General features: G+C 38.9%; 1 protein-coding gene across 1 annotated transcript in view; it reads right to left on the bottom strand.

The window, feature by feature from the left end:
* The window catches only part of WNK3 (WNK lysine deficient protein kinase 3), a 279743-nt gene that overhangs the window by 120335 nt on the left and 142546 nt on the right, over nucleotides 1-16862 (bottom strand). Inside the window, 1 exon segment of the mRNA XM_027767181.1 lies at nucleotides 16644-16793. Coding sequence (XP_027622982.1) covers nucleotides 16644-16793 — 150 coding nt within the window.

Here is a 16862-nt window from a genome sequence, read left to right as displayed (position 1 = left end):
TACAGTGTTAGTGGGAATATAAGCTGGTTCAGCCACCGTGGAGAACAATATGGAGGTTCCTCAAAGATCTACAAATAGAACTACCATTTGATCCAGCAATCCCACTTCTGGGTATCTACCCAAAGGACAGCAGAACACTCAGTCGGAAAAGCACTTGCACATCAATTTTTATTGCAGCATTGTTCATGATTGCCAAGACAAGGAACCAACCCAAATGTCTACGAACAGATGAATGAATTGAAAAAGTGCAGCACATATATTCTATGGAATAGTACTCAGTCATAAAAAAAGAACAAGACCCTGGCATTTGATAGAAAGTGGTTGGATATGAAGGATCTATTGTTGAGTGAAGTAAGCCAAGATATGAAAAGAAGACATTGTATGTATTCACTTAATATATACCAACTATCTGTACTCTATGATAGAAATTGAAATACTGGAGGGCATAAAAGCAGTGAAAATAGTTAATAATGATAAGACAGTGTGGAATGGGGTGAGGGAAGAGAATAGTATAGAGAAAGATAGCAAGAGAACAAATAGAGAGGCATGACATTGGTGGGACACAGATATGGTTTATTACCTGTTGATGATGACATGTATAGTTTTCTCAGCTGGATTGATCTGAGAAGTATTTCATGTTGGGTAGTCTTTTTATAAACAAAATGATAAATAGTGACTGACTATTTAAAAAAATAATTGGAATAATAATAATAATTGGGAAAAGAATGAAAAGCTATTGGATGATGAAGATGGGGACTTTAATGTCTCTGTATTGACTGATATGCATGGTATTCCTTCTGGAAAAAGAAATGTAATACAATGTAAAGTTATATGTGATTCAATGAACTGTAAACAAGATTATGATAATAAACAAATAAATAAATATTTTTAAAAGATTCTGCATTAAAAAAAGAATGAAGTAAAAAGAATCACTCTATCCCAATATTAATGCTTTCTAGATAGCTACAGTAATTAAGACAGTGTGTATAACAGAGCGATACACAAATAAATGAAACAGATTAGAGAAAATATGCATACAAGTATGCCAACTAACTTTTGACAAAAGTGTAAAGGCAATTCAATGGAAGGATAGTCACTTAACAAATGGTACTAAGGCAAAAATAAACAAAACAAAAGCTAAACACCCTCAATCTAAACTTCAGGACCTTATACAAAAATCAACATAAATTGGGCCACCAGGCAGCATAGTAGTTAAGGTACCTGGCTGGATCTCACATGGCGAGCACATGGTTTGAGTACCAGACCTGGCAGCTTGGAAAATAGCTTGGTGTATGTGCATGTGTGCACAAAATTTCAAGAGAAGTAAGGTGAAAGGATTGCTGAATAGCCATCTCCCTGATTTCGCGTCTTCTTCTCTTCTTTCTCTCTCTCTCTCTCTCTCTCTCTCTCTCTCTCTCGGGCAACCACATGCACCCTAGAGCAAAAGCAGGAAAAAAATTAACATAGATCACAGAATGAAATGGAAATTGTAAAAGTATAAAATTTATGGGGGGCTGGCAGGTGGCACAGTGGTTAAGGTGCTGGACTCCCACATGGCCAACTGTAGTTTGAGTCATGGCACAAGCGGCTTAGAAATCACACCAAGGGGGCCAGCAGGTGGCATGGTGGTTAAGGTGCTGGATACTCCCGCGGTTCAAGTCCTGGACCTGGTGGCTTGCTTTCTCACTTTCCCTCTCTCTCTGTGTGTGTGTGTGTGTGTGTGTGTGTGTGTGTGTGATCAATATATAATCAATAAAATTAAATAAATAATTCTAAAAAAATAACAAAAATTCACCCCAGGTGCATGTGTGTGTGTGTGTGTCCCACATCCTGAGAGAAAGGAGAAAGGAGGAGAAAGGACTATGGCATGACCATTCCCCCTGGGGGGTGATTTCTCACTCTACTGTCTCTGATTTCTCACTTACTGTCGTCTCTCTCTAGTGTGTGCACACTCCCTATGGCAAAAACCCAACAAAGAGAGAGAAATAAACTTATAGGGAAAAAATATTATAAAAAAAGTTTATACTATATAAAATTTCGGGGCCAGCAGGTGGCGTGGTAGTTAAGGGAGCTGGATTCCCACATGGCTAACTGCAGTTCGAGTCCTAGACCTGGCGGCTTGCTTTTTCACTTTGCTTCTCCCTCCCTCCCTCCTTCCCTCCCTCCCTCTTTTTCTGTCTTTCTCTCTCTCTGTCCCGTACTTCGGGACAAATAAAAATGAATGAATGAATAAATAAATAAATAAAAAGTTAAATAAATAATATAGCCAATATTTAAGGCTAGGCAAGATTTCTTACACTTCACACCGAAATCACAATTAACAACAACAAAAAAAAACCTGAAAAACTGCACCTTGCCAATCTTTAAAGTTTTTTCTCTTAACATCTTGAAAAATGCAAATGTTTATATAAGGCAATAATCATAACAATATCATGTGAGGTTTATAATGTATGTAGGTGTAATATGGGGGGACTTCAAAAAGTTCATGAAAAATTAAATTACAAGTTTGCTTTGGTGTAAACAAATTTGAAATCTTTGTATAGTTTTTTCTTTTCTTTCCCTTTTTTAAAATTTTTCTCTGCTAGCAGGCATGCACACTTGACAGAAAGAGGCACTGAGAGAGGGAAAAGAGAAAACACCCACCATGGATAATGGTCACACCCTTCTCTTCTACCTCTCCCTCTTTTCAGGATTTTAAGCATGCATATACAGATTCCTAGCATGTTTCTCATAAGTATGGGATGGCACAGTCAGTCATATGGGATCCAGTTGCCTTAATCACCAGGACTTGGAGCTGGTCCTAGTCTTTTCATAATAAATATTTTCCATAAATTTTTTGAGAACTCGTTATATAACATGATTATAACTTACAGCCTGGAGAAAATAAATGGCTGTATAGTTCTGACATCTTATAATACTACACTAAATAATATTAAATCTATATAAGGACTTTGAAGTGTTAAGAGTGAAAATTAACATCTCTAGAGTACACACACACACACACACACACACACACAGGCGGGCCATGGGCCAGTTGGGAAGTGAAAAGAATTTTTCATTTATCAACCTGATCTACTTTCTGAGTATGGAGCATGCAAGAGGCAAGAAGTGGAAATCCACAGAGAAGTCAAGGGAAGAGTATGGAAATTCTAAGTGTGAACAAGTGTCTGTAGAAACTGAAGAGCAATAGTGGGCTTCCAGTAAGTCAAGCACATCAACAAGTTTACTAAGAACCTCAGCAAAGGGGAAAAATGAAAAAGATCTGTGAAGGATGACAAAGCTTCCTTTCCAAAGGAGAAGGTCTAAAGCAATGATAGCCTACAGCCTCAGAAAAAGATATCAATTCCACCACTGCCCTCTTAACTGCCACCAGTCAACTGGCTTCATCGAGACATCTTGCAGGCTTGGTGCAAACAATTAAGGATAACTTCCAAAGGCCAGAAGTTAGATGCATATAGGAGACTGTGTGTCTATGCTTACCCAAATCAAAAGGATATTCCCACTGCAGCAAAAGAGGCTAGGATTGAGTCGTCATTACAAAGAAAATTAAAGATGAGCAGAGGGAAAGCATCTGCAGAAAGTCCTCAGGGAGGGATGTGTTCTGAAAGGACTAATCCTCCGAAGTGGCTCCTCTACCTGCAGAGGCTTTGCCTAACCCCAAAGCATCTGTAGACTCTGGTCCTCCACACTGGCCAAGCTTCTTTCTGCTCAGAGGCCATGCAGACTGGTAGGATAAAGATGGTAACCTTGGACCCCCAAAAGTACCTGCTGCTTCACAGGTTGGGGTACAAAGACTTTGAAAATGGAAAATACTTTAACAAAGGACCATGCATTCCATTATTAAGATGAAAAAGTTGTTCCTATTACCAAATGTCTGTCTACCCTTCTGAACCAGAAACGACTTCAACAGCTCTGTGAAGTGGGAACTTCCTCAGTGGTGCTGTGGAAGAGATTGGACAGGAAACTCACTTGCTTTGTGTTGGAATTTTCCTCTTCAGGATATTGATGACTTAGGAGACATTCCATTCTGATTGTAAATTTAATAAGTGTAAATACTTTAAACCACATACACACAAAGAAAATGATAAAGGACAGATGAAATTTAGATGTTTTGGAAATGTTTAGTATATTGATTGTGACATATATCTTAATGGACACAAAAATATTTGCAGCTTAGCGTATGGAAATTATACTTAAATAAAGTTGTTTATTAGTGGAAAGATCAAATGGTAACATAATACTCAGTGGTGAAAGATTGAAATCTGTCCCACTATGATCAGGAGCAACACAAGGACATCTGCTCTTCAGGCTGCCTTATTAACAAACTTTGGCAAGTTGTTCCTATAATTCATATGTAAATATAAGGTCCCAGAAGAGCCAAAATAATCTTGAAAACAAAGTTGGAGGACTCAAAATTGTTATGGTCAATTGATTTTCAATAAGGGCATCAAGGCTATTCAGTGGGTAAAAGAAGAGTCTTAAATAAATGGTGCTAGAAAAACTGTATATCCACATGAACAAAATGAAGTTAGACATGTAAATAAAACTATATATAAAAATTAAATTAAAGTAAGTCAAATACCAAAATTAAACAGCTAAATTTAAAATTCTTAGAAGGAAACACGAGGGAAAAATTTCATGACCCTTGCATGGTTTTTTTTGTTTTTTTTTTTTTTTTTTTTTTTTTTTAAGAGAGTTTTGCTATAGGGTGAGTGTACTCGCCAGAGAGATAGAGACAGAGACAGGAAGTGAGAAATCATCCTCTGGTGGGAATGGCCATGCTGCAATCCCTTGGCCCTGTTCTCCTCTTGGGATCTTGGGCACAAGTGTGCACACATGCCCAGCGTAAGTTTCTTTTCCAAACCGCTAAGTCCAGGACTTGAACCATGGTTGACTATGTGGGAGTCCAGTCCAATGATGGTCTCTTAATATGACACCAAAAAGCAAAAGCAATTGAAGAATTATAGACAAATTGGACTTTATTGATCATTTTTAAAAATTTATGTCACAAATAAACACTGAAAAAGTGAAAAGACAGAGATGGCTCTGTGGCACAGCAATAATACAGTGCTCAAGAAAAGGTGGATATCACATGGTGACCACTATTTGAATCCCTGACCCAGTCAGCCTGAAACACACTGGGCATGCATGCAAGTGTCCAAGAGCCAAAGCTTTGGAGTGCTGGATGAAGGGGACCATAGTGTGACTAGACCTTGTGAAGGATGGTCCTTTCTCTGTCTTGTCTCTCTCTCACTCTCACAAGCACACAGATATGCTCTATCATGAATAAAGAAAAGTTTTGGGACCAGCAGTTAGCGTAATGGCTATTTTGCTGAACTCCTACGTAGTCGACCATGGCTTAAATTCATGCCAAGCATGTGTGCATGCGTGCCCAAGATCCCAAGAGGAAAATGGAGGAGAAGGGATTACAGCATGGCCATCCCCTCTGAAGGGTGATTTCTTGCTTTCTATCTCTGCCTCTCTCTGTCTTTCTGGCGAGCGCACGCTCCCTATAGCAAAAACTTCTCAAAAAAAATTTAAAAAGAAAGAAAAATTTTTTTATAAAAAGTGAAAAGAAAACCAAGAAAGTGGGAAAAAATACTAGTAAATCACATATATGATAATGGTCTATTATCCAAAACGTCCAGATAACTCTTACATCTCAACAATAAAAATATACCCCCATCAGGGACCAGCAGATGCTGTAATGGTTACATTGTTAGAGTCCCACGCAGTTGACTATGATTCCAGTCCCAGACCCAGTGGCTTGAAACTCATGCCAGGTGTTTATATGTGTGTGCTCAAAATCCTGAGAGGAGAAGGGACTATGGCACGGCCACCGAGACCCCACCGAGAAGGAGGATGTGATTTTGCACTTTCTGTCTCTTTGTCTCTCCAGTGAGAACACACATCCTATAGCAAAAATCTTTCTCTTAAAAAAAAAAAAAAAGACCCCTTCCCCGAAAATAAGGGCAAAGAATTTCAATAGATATTTCTCCAATGAAGATAGAAGATATACAAAAAGGCTATAAGAACATGAAAAGATACTCACCATTATTAATCTTCAAGGAGATCTGAATCAAAACTACAATAAGACACCACTTCACAGCCTCTAGGATGGTTAAAATAAAAAAGACCACTAACAAGTTTTGGTAAGGATGTGAAGAAAATATAGTCTTTTTTGGGACTGACAGGTGGCATGGTGGTTGAAGACTTGGGCTCGAACATTGCCCTCCACGGTTCAGGTCCCAGACCTGGCAGTTTGCTTTCTCTTTGTCTCTTGCTCTCTTACTCTCTTGTTTTCTCACTCTGTCCCTCTCTAGTCAAATTAAAATAAGTAAATAAACAAATAAAGTTTAAAAAATAAAGTCTTTTCAACAAATGGAGCTGAAACAATGAGATTTTCATATGGAGAAAAAAGAAAATTAATAAAAATTAATTTGAAATGTATCATGAACCTGAACATAAAACACAGGAGGAATACCTCTGTAACTTAAGTGTAGGCAAAAGTTTCTTAGGCCACAAAAAGCAATAATCACAAAAGAAAATGCTGATGAATCAGACTTCACAACATTAAATACTTTGTCTCATCAAACGAGACCATTAGAGAAATAAATGGGCAATCTACAGGCTGGAGAATATATTTTAAAACTTGTATCTAACAAAGAACTGGTATCATCCAGAATACATAAAGAATGCCTACACGTCAGGACCAGCAGTTAGTGAAATGGCTATGCTGCTGAACTCCCATGTCGTCGATCACGGTTCAAGTCCCAGACCTGGTGGCTTAAAACACACTGGGCGCGTGTGTGTGCATGCCCAAGATCCCGAGAGGAGAAGGGAGAAGAAGGGATTGTGGCGTGGCCATCCCCCCTGGGGGGTGATTTCTCGCTATTTCTCTGTCTCTGTCTTTCTGGTGAGCACATGCGCCCTATAGCAAAAACCTCTCAAAAAAAAAGAAGAATGCCTACACATCAAAAATAAAAAGACAAACACAAGTAAAATTAATTGGGCAAATGACTTTAACAGACATTTCACAAAGAAAGATATACAAAAACCAACAAATACACAAAACAGTTCTCAACATATCATCAGGGAAAGAAGAATCAAAACCTCTGGAAAAAGAAATGTAATACACTGTAAAGTTATATGTGATTCAATGTAATATAAACAAGATTATGGTGATAATAAAAAAAGAGAGAAAAAAGAAAACTTACTAATTGAATAAATTTAAGAATAGAATAAAAAAAAAAACTCAGTAAGATACCACTATATACCTATCAGAATAGCTAAAATTAACCACACCACCAAATGTTGGCAAGAGCATGGAACTTCCGTACAGTGTTGGTGTTGTAGAATAGTACAGTCATTCTGGAAAACAAATAGCCCAGTCACAGTGGTGTAAGCAGGAAAGAGTTGCTGTGTGGTGGCTGAGGCCACATGGGAGGCCTGGGTTTGGTTCCCAGACCAACCTAAACAGGCCAGTAAACAGGCCAGTTACAGTGGTGCATCTCTGTGGTTCTAGCTAACTGGGAGGACAGGGCAGAAGGATCACAAACATGGCAAAACCCTGTAGAAAATATATCTCTCAGGGCCCACAGGTGGCATGGTGGTTGAGGCACTGGACTCCCACATGGCCGACCAGGGTTCGAATCCTGGACCTGGTGGCTTGCTTTCTCACTTTCTCTCTCTCTGGTGAGTGCATGGCCCTATAGCAAATTAAAAATAATAATAATAAAACAAATAAATAAAGGAAAATGTGTTTAAAAAAATATATGTCTCTTCCTCTCCTTTCTTCTTTCTCTGTCTCCCTTCTACATTCTAATTTTTTTAAAAAATTTAAATACTTAAGCTATGATCCATAGATTCTATTCCTAGATATTATCCAAAAGAACATGTCCAAAATTGACATACGGCATAACATGGATCAATTTCAAAAACATGTAGAGTGTAAGAACCAGCAGATGGCATAATGATTATTACATCACTGAACTCCCACATGGCCAACTGTGGCTTGAGTCCTGGACCCAGATAATTGAAACTCATATTGGGTGCATGTGTGTGCATACCCAGAGGAGAATGAAGAGAAGGGACTGCAGTGTGGCTATCCCCCTGAGCCCCTGGAAGTGATTTCTCACTTTCTCTCTCTGGCAAGCACACATGCCTTACAGCAAAAATATCTCTCAAAAAAAGTAAAAAAAAAAAAAAAGAAAAAAAACAGAGGGATGGAAGGGCAGGTGGCATGGTGGTTAAGAGCACTGGATTCCCACATGGCTGACTGCAGTTCAAGTCCCGGACCTGGAGGCTTGCTTTCTCCCTTTTCCTTTCTCTCTCTCTCTGTCTCTCTCTGGTCAAATTAAAAAATAATAATAACAAATGGAATTAAATAAATAACTTTAAAAATTATAAAAAAGAAAAAAAGAAATGAACATTCCAAAATGAAATGCTTTGTGAAAAAAGTTATTCTGAATAAATAATTTCCAGAATAGTATCCCCTATCTGAAGGAACTTCAGCTGCAAAGATTTTTTTTTATATGTCCTTACTCAGTCCTATTAGGGAAAAGCACACTCATATCAGAATTCATTATCATTTATGTCCTTGATGAAGAAGAAATTTTATAAAGCACCTAATACCTGAGGTATAGTTGTTTGGAATAGTATTGCATCATCACTAGAAAATAACTCTTACAGCGTAGTACACATTTTATCTAAGGACCTCAAAGCATTTTATTAGCCAAGTTCAATAAATTCAGTCTTTTAGATATACCAAAAGCAGAACAGAAAGGGAAAAAATGTACAAACAGATTCTCAGTTCTTTTCTATCATTAATTCAATCAATTCTTCAAGTTAACCAAATCTTACTGAAGTCATCATACCCTTTTTCTCCAGTTATGGCAGGGAGTACAAACTGTCTTAAGAAGGGGCTACAAAGGGCTGGCAGGTGGCATGGTGGTTAAGGGCACTGGACTTCCACATGGTCAACTGCAGTTCAAGTCCCAGATCTTGCTTTCTCACTTTCTCTCTCTCTCTCCTCCTCTCTGGTCAAATTTAAATAAATAAATAAAGTTAAATAAAATAATTATTTTTAAAAAAAAATAAGAAGGGTTACACAGTGTAAGGATTGAGTGCATGGCCTCTGGAGCCAAGCAATCTAGGTTCAAATGCTGGCTCTCTTTATGATACTGGGAATGTTACTTAACCTCTCTGAACTTCAGTTTCCTCACCTATAAAACAAGGATGACAGGACTCCCAGGATTAATGTGAAGATAGTAGATATAATGCCTTTATAATGGTGTCTGACACAAAAGATCATGTGATAGTGTTAATTATTATTATTAATACAAATGCTTTATTGTAAATTATAAATGTAGTACAAGAAGAGAACATGGGTTTCTAATATTTTGGAAGTAAAAGGATTTGGAAAGCTGTTGCACTAGTCTCCTTGTTGTTCTTCAAACATGCCACACACACTCTTCCCTTATGACCCTTGTACCCATCCTTCCTTCTGCCTGGAATGTGTATTACTGACTTCTTTACCTCCCTCAAGTGTTTGCTAAAATGTCACCTTTTCTCAGGCCAGCAGGTGGCATGCTGGTTAAGGCTCTGGACTCCCACATGGCCAACCATGGTCAGTCCCAGACCAGGTGGCTTGCGTGCATGCTCTCTCTCTCTCTCTCCCTCTCTCTCTTTCTCTCTCCAATGAGCACACATGCACTGTAGTAAATTTTAATAATAATAATAATGAAAAATAAAATTCAATAAATAATTCTTTAAAAATAAGTCACCTTCTCAATGGGACCTACCCCGATAAGTACCTAGTACGATAGTATATACTTTGCTTTTATAATGATTATTGATGATCTTTCTCTGTTAGACAACAAAACTCAATGATATAATGGATTTTTTAAATTTTATTCACTCTTATATCCCAAGTAGGAACACAAATTTTTGTTGTTGTTGTCAGCTGGTCTAATCCCTTCTCTTTACAGATGAAGAAATGTAAAAGAGACTTGAACCTAGGTCACATAGTTAGTAAGGAAAATAGCCAAGAACAGTCTGTGACTCCCAGTGCTATTTCTGTTAAAAAAAAAAACAAAACAAACAAAAAAAAACCTCACTATCTCCCTGAACCTTGAACATTAAAACATTAAAGAAAAATTACAATCATACATATTTTTCTACCAACAGGATTTCCTTTTAGAAATTCTTAGCTTTATACATGCTCCTGTGTCTGTAACACAGAAATGCTCTGACAGGCAGTAGAAGCCTGTACTAGAATGCTATGTGTCATTACATGAACAGAAGAAGGTTGATTTGGAAAAGCTATCCTACAGATTTGATAAAGGGTCTACTGTTGAAATTTTAATTCTGATCATCCAGTAACATAGGCTAAGATAGAAGATGGTTGGCACTGTGGCTGGGCAACCGATTGCTGGCTGGGGCGGGTCTGTAGGATAAACATTTTACTGTTGTCTAATGACTGAAGCACTTGAGGCTGCTCTAAAGGCTGTCTTATTTATTGTTGTATAACATGGATTATGTTTGCAATGGTATTTCAAACACCTGCTAATGGCTGAATTTGGTTAGGTGTCCTTGAAGTATCTCTACTTGCTGCTGGAAAGCAACATGTGGGTTATATAAAGAGTGCTGCTGATTTATGAGACCTTGAGTAGACAACTGATGAGTTTTCTATGCTGGTCTATGAGATGAATTAGTTATCTGCTGGTGCTGAATGAAACATGAGTGAGTAATCTGGCTTGGTGTTAGACATGATTGAGAAATCTGCACTAAGAAATGTGGTGGCTGGATCTGAATGAAGGCCTGCTTAATGAAGGACACTTATCCAGGGTATTGAAATTGTCCTTCCACTGCTTTCTGAGAAGTAACATCAGTTGAGTAGGTCTGAGCTTTTAGCTACTTGTCTGGTGTCCAAAACTGACATCTGCTTGGGATGGAGCCACTGGATGCTAGACATTACAGTAGAAAATGTCTGTTTATCTAAGGTTTATGTTAAAGAAGTAATACCTTGGGGTTGTATTAAATAGGATAGTTGTTCAAAAGGCTGTGCTATATAAGGTGGTACAGTATATAACTTCTAATCTGCAAAGTTTATAATGTGCATTTACTTGCTATTAGGAGGGCTTACTGTGTATGCTTGTTGGGTTACGAAGGTTACCTATTCAGTGGTCTGGATGGTGTAGTTTGTTCTGAATAAGAGACATACTCAAGAGGTAGTGCCTGATAAGTAGGCTGTTCCATAGGTTGGGCAGAGTAGGCAGCCTAGAACATGTATACTGTCTGGTCTAGTAAAGCTTATTGAACCAGAGGTTGCACTAGGTAAGATGGGCTACCTTTGGGCCAGTGCTGAATAAAGAAGACTGTACTACAGGTAGGGCTGGGTAAGAAGTTTGTATAGAAAGGGCTGGCTGTGATCCCAGTGGTCATAGAGTGTAAAGAGTATGCTCCAGGGCTGCCAGTGAATAAACAGGTTGAGCTTGGGCCTAGATTGGGTAAGGTGGTTGTGATGAGTAAGAAATTTGTTCCTGGAGATGTATCACAAAGGACAGTTGCTCAAGAACCATCCATGGGGGAACCAGCAGTTAGCGTAATGGCTATGTCGCTGGACTCCCACGTAGTCGATCACGGTTCGCGTCCTGGACCCGGTGGCTTAAAACTCACGCCGGGCGTGTGTGCGTGCGTGCCCAAGATCCCGAGAGGAGAATGGAGAAGAAGGGATTGAGGCGTGACCATCCCCCCTGGGGGGTGATTTCTCGCTTTCTGTCTCTATGTCTCTCTCTGTCTGTCTGGCGAGCGCACGCGCCCTATAGCAAAAATCTCTCCAAAAAAAAAGAACCATCCGTGGGACAATGTGGGAGGAGGGCGGGAGATGGGAGATGGCAGAGGGTGAGATAGGGAATCAAGGATGGGAAAAAAGGTAAAATATACAGAAAACAAGGAATGGAAAATTATGTGTTGACAATAACACATATGTTGATGTGCTTGATTGAGCCAATATACAGTGTACTGTGAATGTAAAAATCTCATTTTGTATGCTATAATGATGTACAGTGAATGAATGTAAATAAAAAATAAATAAATAAATAAATAAATAGAACCATCCATGGGAATGGCAGTAGTTCTATAAGTAGCCCTGGATAAGTATGTTGAATAGATAAAGATAGCTATTCCAGGGGCTGAATCATATTTTTAATACCACCCTTTGGCTGCTGCTGATTGCAAGAACTTCAGACTCTAGCAGAGTACAATCCCATTGAACATTTTCCTGTTGTGATGCCATAATTTTAGGTCATAAAAATAATGGCTGCTGCTGAATATAATCTTGGAAACAAGGATCCTTCAAATACATAGTCTAACTTTGTGGCACTGAAGAAACCAAAATTAGACTCCTGATGTACCAACCAATGGGTATAGCTGTGATGTTGAATGTATCCTTTGTAATGGGACCCTGAATGTCCCCTGATGGAATTAGAAGGGTGCTGAGCTATACCAGCAGCATTCTTTACCCTGCTTACATACTGGGCAGAAGAAAAATTCAAAAAAATTTGAGGGTGATTAGCCAATAAGAAACTATTGGGTCATCAGAAAAGTCATGACACGTTTTTCTATGCAAAAACGTGTCATGACTTTTCCAACAACCCAATAAAAGTTTGATTGACATCTGGTTCTTTAGTTAATGCCTAATTTCCATTTCTACAGTCAGGCTCAAGTTGAAGACCAACTGGGTATGCTGGGAAGTTATATGTAAAGCATGCAATGTCTGAGGAGAAACTGCCGAAAGAGCTGGTTGTGGAACTCCAATAACTGACAAGTCTAAAGTCATAGGTTGGTCTGAAGTTTGTCCATTTACTCCAAAGGCCAGATGCTGTTTCCAGTACTGGTACAAGGAAAATTTAAATTATAAATGCATATCATATGCTAATTTTTAAAAAGTTTTTTTGCTATAGGACACGTACACTAGCCAGAAAGACAGACAGTGACAGAGACAGAAAGCGAGAAATCACCCCTCAGGGGGGATGGCCACGCTGCAATCCCTTTTCCTCTACTCTCCTCTTGGGATCTTGGGAACACACGCACACGTGCCTGGCATGAGTTTAAGCCACCGGGTCCGAGACTCGAATCGTGGTCGACTACATGGGAGTCTAGCGCCATAGCCATTATGCTAACTGCTCGTCCCTCATATGCTCATTTTAATAGGACTGTCCCAGACAGACTGACAGATAAAAATCATAATGCTAAGAGTAAATGCTAGTTGGATACACTAAGAGGTTGAGGTCAGTCCCAGCAATGTATAGCTCATGGCTTCTCATTTATTGTACTTACCACATAACTCATTCAAATCCTGGCAGAGTTTCAGAGGAGCTGAATCTGATACCTTCACACACCAGACAGTAGGATTCCCAACAGTAAAGCTCAAAGGATTTCAGTATCATAGCTAAAATGAACATATTAGGCTGTCAGGAAAGTCATGATGCATTTTTATACAGAAAAGCAGAAAAATACATCATGACTTTCCCAACAACCTAATAGATGACCTTTCAAGAAGAGAGGAGAAGGTTGGCTGAAATAAATATAGGTTGGCTAAAATAATTCCTAGAGCTTGGGCCACAGTGTTCAAAAAATTCCCAAGTGGTCAAAATGCTTCCTAATGTGACTCCTATGTATCAGGGGGAAAGGGCAGACTACAAAAAGAAAGTATATATGTAATACACATAATGTGTATGTATGCACACACAAAATTATATATGTGTATGCAGAAATAAGGACAAACCTAGAGGCTATATGCCAAATGTAAACAACGAATTGTCCTTATCTAGCAGGATAACAGGTTAATTTCACTTTCTTCCATATAACATTAGTTAAAAGTTATTTTATTTAACTTTATTTATTTATTTACTTATTTTAATTTGACCAGAGAGGAACACTGTGAGACAAAGACAGAGAGAGAGAGAGAGAAACAAGCCACCAGGTCTGGGACTCAAACTGTGCTTGGCCATGTGGGAGTCCAGTGCCCTTAACCACCACACCACCTGCCGGTCTCTATAGGGTTTATTTCTAAAGAAGTGAATAACAGTTTCATAGTAATGATTTTTAAGCTTTTTTTTCTTTTTGTAGTTTTGGGAATATATTTTAAAATACCTACACACTTAGAGGTTGAATCTAAGGTAAATTTAAGTATCCTTCAACATGCTTTGCAATATAGGTTTAGAAAGAGACACCACGCAAGTGGCATGGTGGTTAAGGGTACCTGCATTCCCACATGGCCAACCACGGTTTGAGTCATGGACCCAGTAGCTTGAAAATCACAACAAATAACAGATAAAAAATGTTTAAAGAAAGAGACAACTCAAATGACAACCTAAGCTCAGTTATAGATACACATACTTTGTCAAGTATGAGTTTGCTTTCCCCTATAACATTGTGAGCTATGTGAGCTGGCCTCATGATATAGAGGTTAGGCACTGTGCATACAAAGCCAGAACCCACATGGGTAACTGTGGTTTGAATTCCAACCCTGGTGGCTTGAAAAACATGCTGGGCATGTGCGCATAGGTCCCTAAAATCCTGACAGGATGGGGGCATTGAGGAAAAAGGATTATAGCAAGACTACATGCCACTGGAGGGGTCCTTTCTTTCTCTCTCCCTCCCTTGCTCTCCCCTCTTCCAATGAGTGCCCTCTGACAATTAAAAAAAAAAAAGACTGAGCTAGTGAAGGCAAGGATCATATTTTTACTTTATATCCCCATTTTAAGTTTGCTTATGAGACTCATAAGCAAACTTGTAAGTCAACTCATACTTGACAAATTCAAGATGCATTTAAAATCTGCTGGAAGGAGGCCAGCAGGTGGCATGGTGCTTAAGACACTGGATTCTCACATGGCTGACTGCAGTTCATGTCCCAGATCTAGTGGTTGCTTTCTCACTTTACCTCTCTCTCTCTCTCTTTCCGTGTCTCTCTGGTGAGTGCACATACCCTATAGCATACTAAACAACAACAACAACAATAATAATAGATAAAATTAAATAAATACTTTTTAAAAATTTCATTAGAAGTTTTCTTATCAACTGTGACCAACAGATACAGGGCCAGCAGGCAGCACAGTGGGTAAGGCACTAGACTTCCATGTGGTTGACTATGGTTCAAGTCCTGGATTCTGCAGCTTGAAACTTACCCAGGTACATGTGAATACAGGCCCATAATCCTAAGAGGAGAATGGAAGAGAAGGGATTGCGGCATGGTCATGTCCCATGGAGGGTGATTTCTTGTTTCTGTCCTTCTGGCAAGTGCATATATGCCCTATAACAAAAATCTCTCAAGAAAAAAAGAAAGAAATAGATGGAGACCAGTCCATGGCATGATGGTCAAGACAGCTATATTCTGTATGGCCAACTGTGCAGCCCAAGTCCTGGACCTGGCAGCTTGAGACACACACCAAGTGTGTGTACATGCGTGCCCAAAATCCTGAAAGGAGAGAGATGGAGGAAAAAAAGAACTGTAGTGTGATCATTTCCCACAGTGGAAGATGCTTTTTTTCTTTTTCTTTCTCTCTCCCTCTCTTTTTCTCTCCTCTCCTCTCCTCTCTCTCACTCTCTCGCTCTCTCTGGTGAGTGCATGCACCTCCTGTCAAAAATTTTTTAAAAAACATGGGACCAGCAGTTAGCATAATGGCTATGTCGCTGGACTCCCATGTAGTCAACCGCGGTTCATGTCCCGGACCCGGTGGCTTAAAACTCACGCCGAGCGCATGTGCGTGCGTGCCCAAGATCCCGAGAGGAGAAAGGAGGAGAAGGGATTGCAGCGTGGCCATCCCCCCCAGGGGGTGATTTCTCACTTTTTGTATCTCTGTCTCTCTCTGTCTGGCGAGCATATGCGCCCTATAGCAAAAATCTCTCAAAAAAATTAAAAAAAAAAAACACAGAAGAAAAGCAGATATACCAGCTACTAGTGAAACCAGGCATTCTAAGCCAACAGGAGCTTAGACTACCTCACCCCCAGAGAAGTAAGGCACATGCAGGGAATGGTGAGTTGTGTGACAGCAAAGAAAAGCCCAAGCACATGTCCAGAGTCCATAACCTAGGTAACCTAGGATATAGTCTTAATATATGAACTCACACAAAAACTGATTACTTATTGTCAAAAATTAGTAACACTAAGTCTGAAAGAAAAATGTTTATTTCTCTGACAGGAATAAATATGAGTCAAAAAAAGTCAAGAATTTAGATAAACATGCTAAAAATAATTAACATTTATGAAATACTATTTCTAATGAACTGCAACAAACACGTTTGCACATTCAACTTATAAGGAAAAAGCTTAATACAAAGAATAAACCATTATCACCAAGAGGAAGAAATCAAAGTCCTAAATAAAACCTTTTATCCATTTACTGAGTTCTGTTTCTTCTCCAATTATACAAACTATGTCTCAAAATTCTAGTTACACAATATTAACCACATCCTTAAGAGGAATGTCTTGAGTGAAGGACAACATAAACATCTTTTAGCTTTTAGTGACCTTTATCTAAATTGTGATGATATTATGAAGAAAACCTTTGCCTATCAGAAAAATCTAGGCAGTGTTACATTTGTTTAAATGAATACAGAGCCTCTAAAACAGGTGTTACCTTTATCTGGGAAACCTTCTGGACAGTCAATGGGGAAACTTGGGATTGTGAGACAACTGTAGGTCCAAGGACATGTACAGGCAAAACAGTGGACTGACCTTGAACCAAAGGCAAAATCTGGGGCTGAGTCAACTTTGGGAGCTTCTGCAACTGTTAAATAAGAAAACAGAGAGAGAGAGATTAAGGATAACGTTTTCCAATTACAGTAAATATATTTAT

This window comes from Tupaia chinensis, unplaced genomic scaffold (assembly GCF_000334495.1).
Source record: "Tupaia chinensis unplaced genomic scaffold, TupChi_1.0 Scaffold143992_1, whole genome shotgun sequence".
NCBI classification, from domain to species: Eukaryota; Metazoa; Chordata; class Mammalia; order Scandentia; family Tupaiidae; genus Tupaia; species Tupaia belangeri.
The sequence above is the reverse complement of the archived record's forward strand: the minus strand, read 5'-3'. Positions and strand labels throughout refer to the sequence as shown.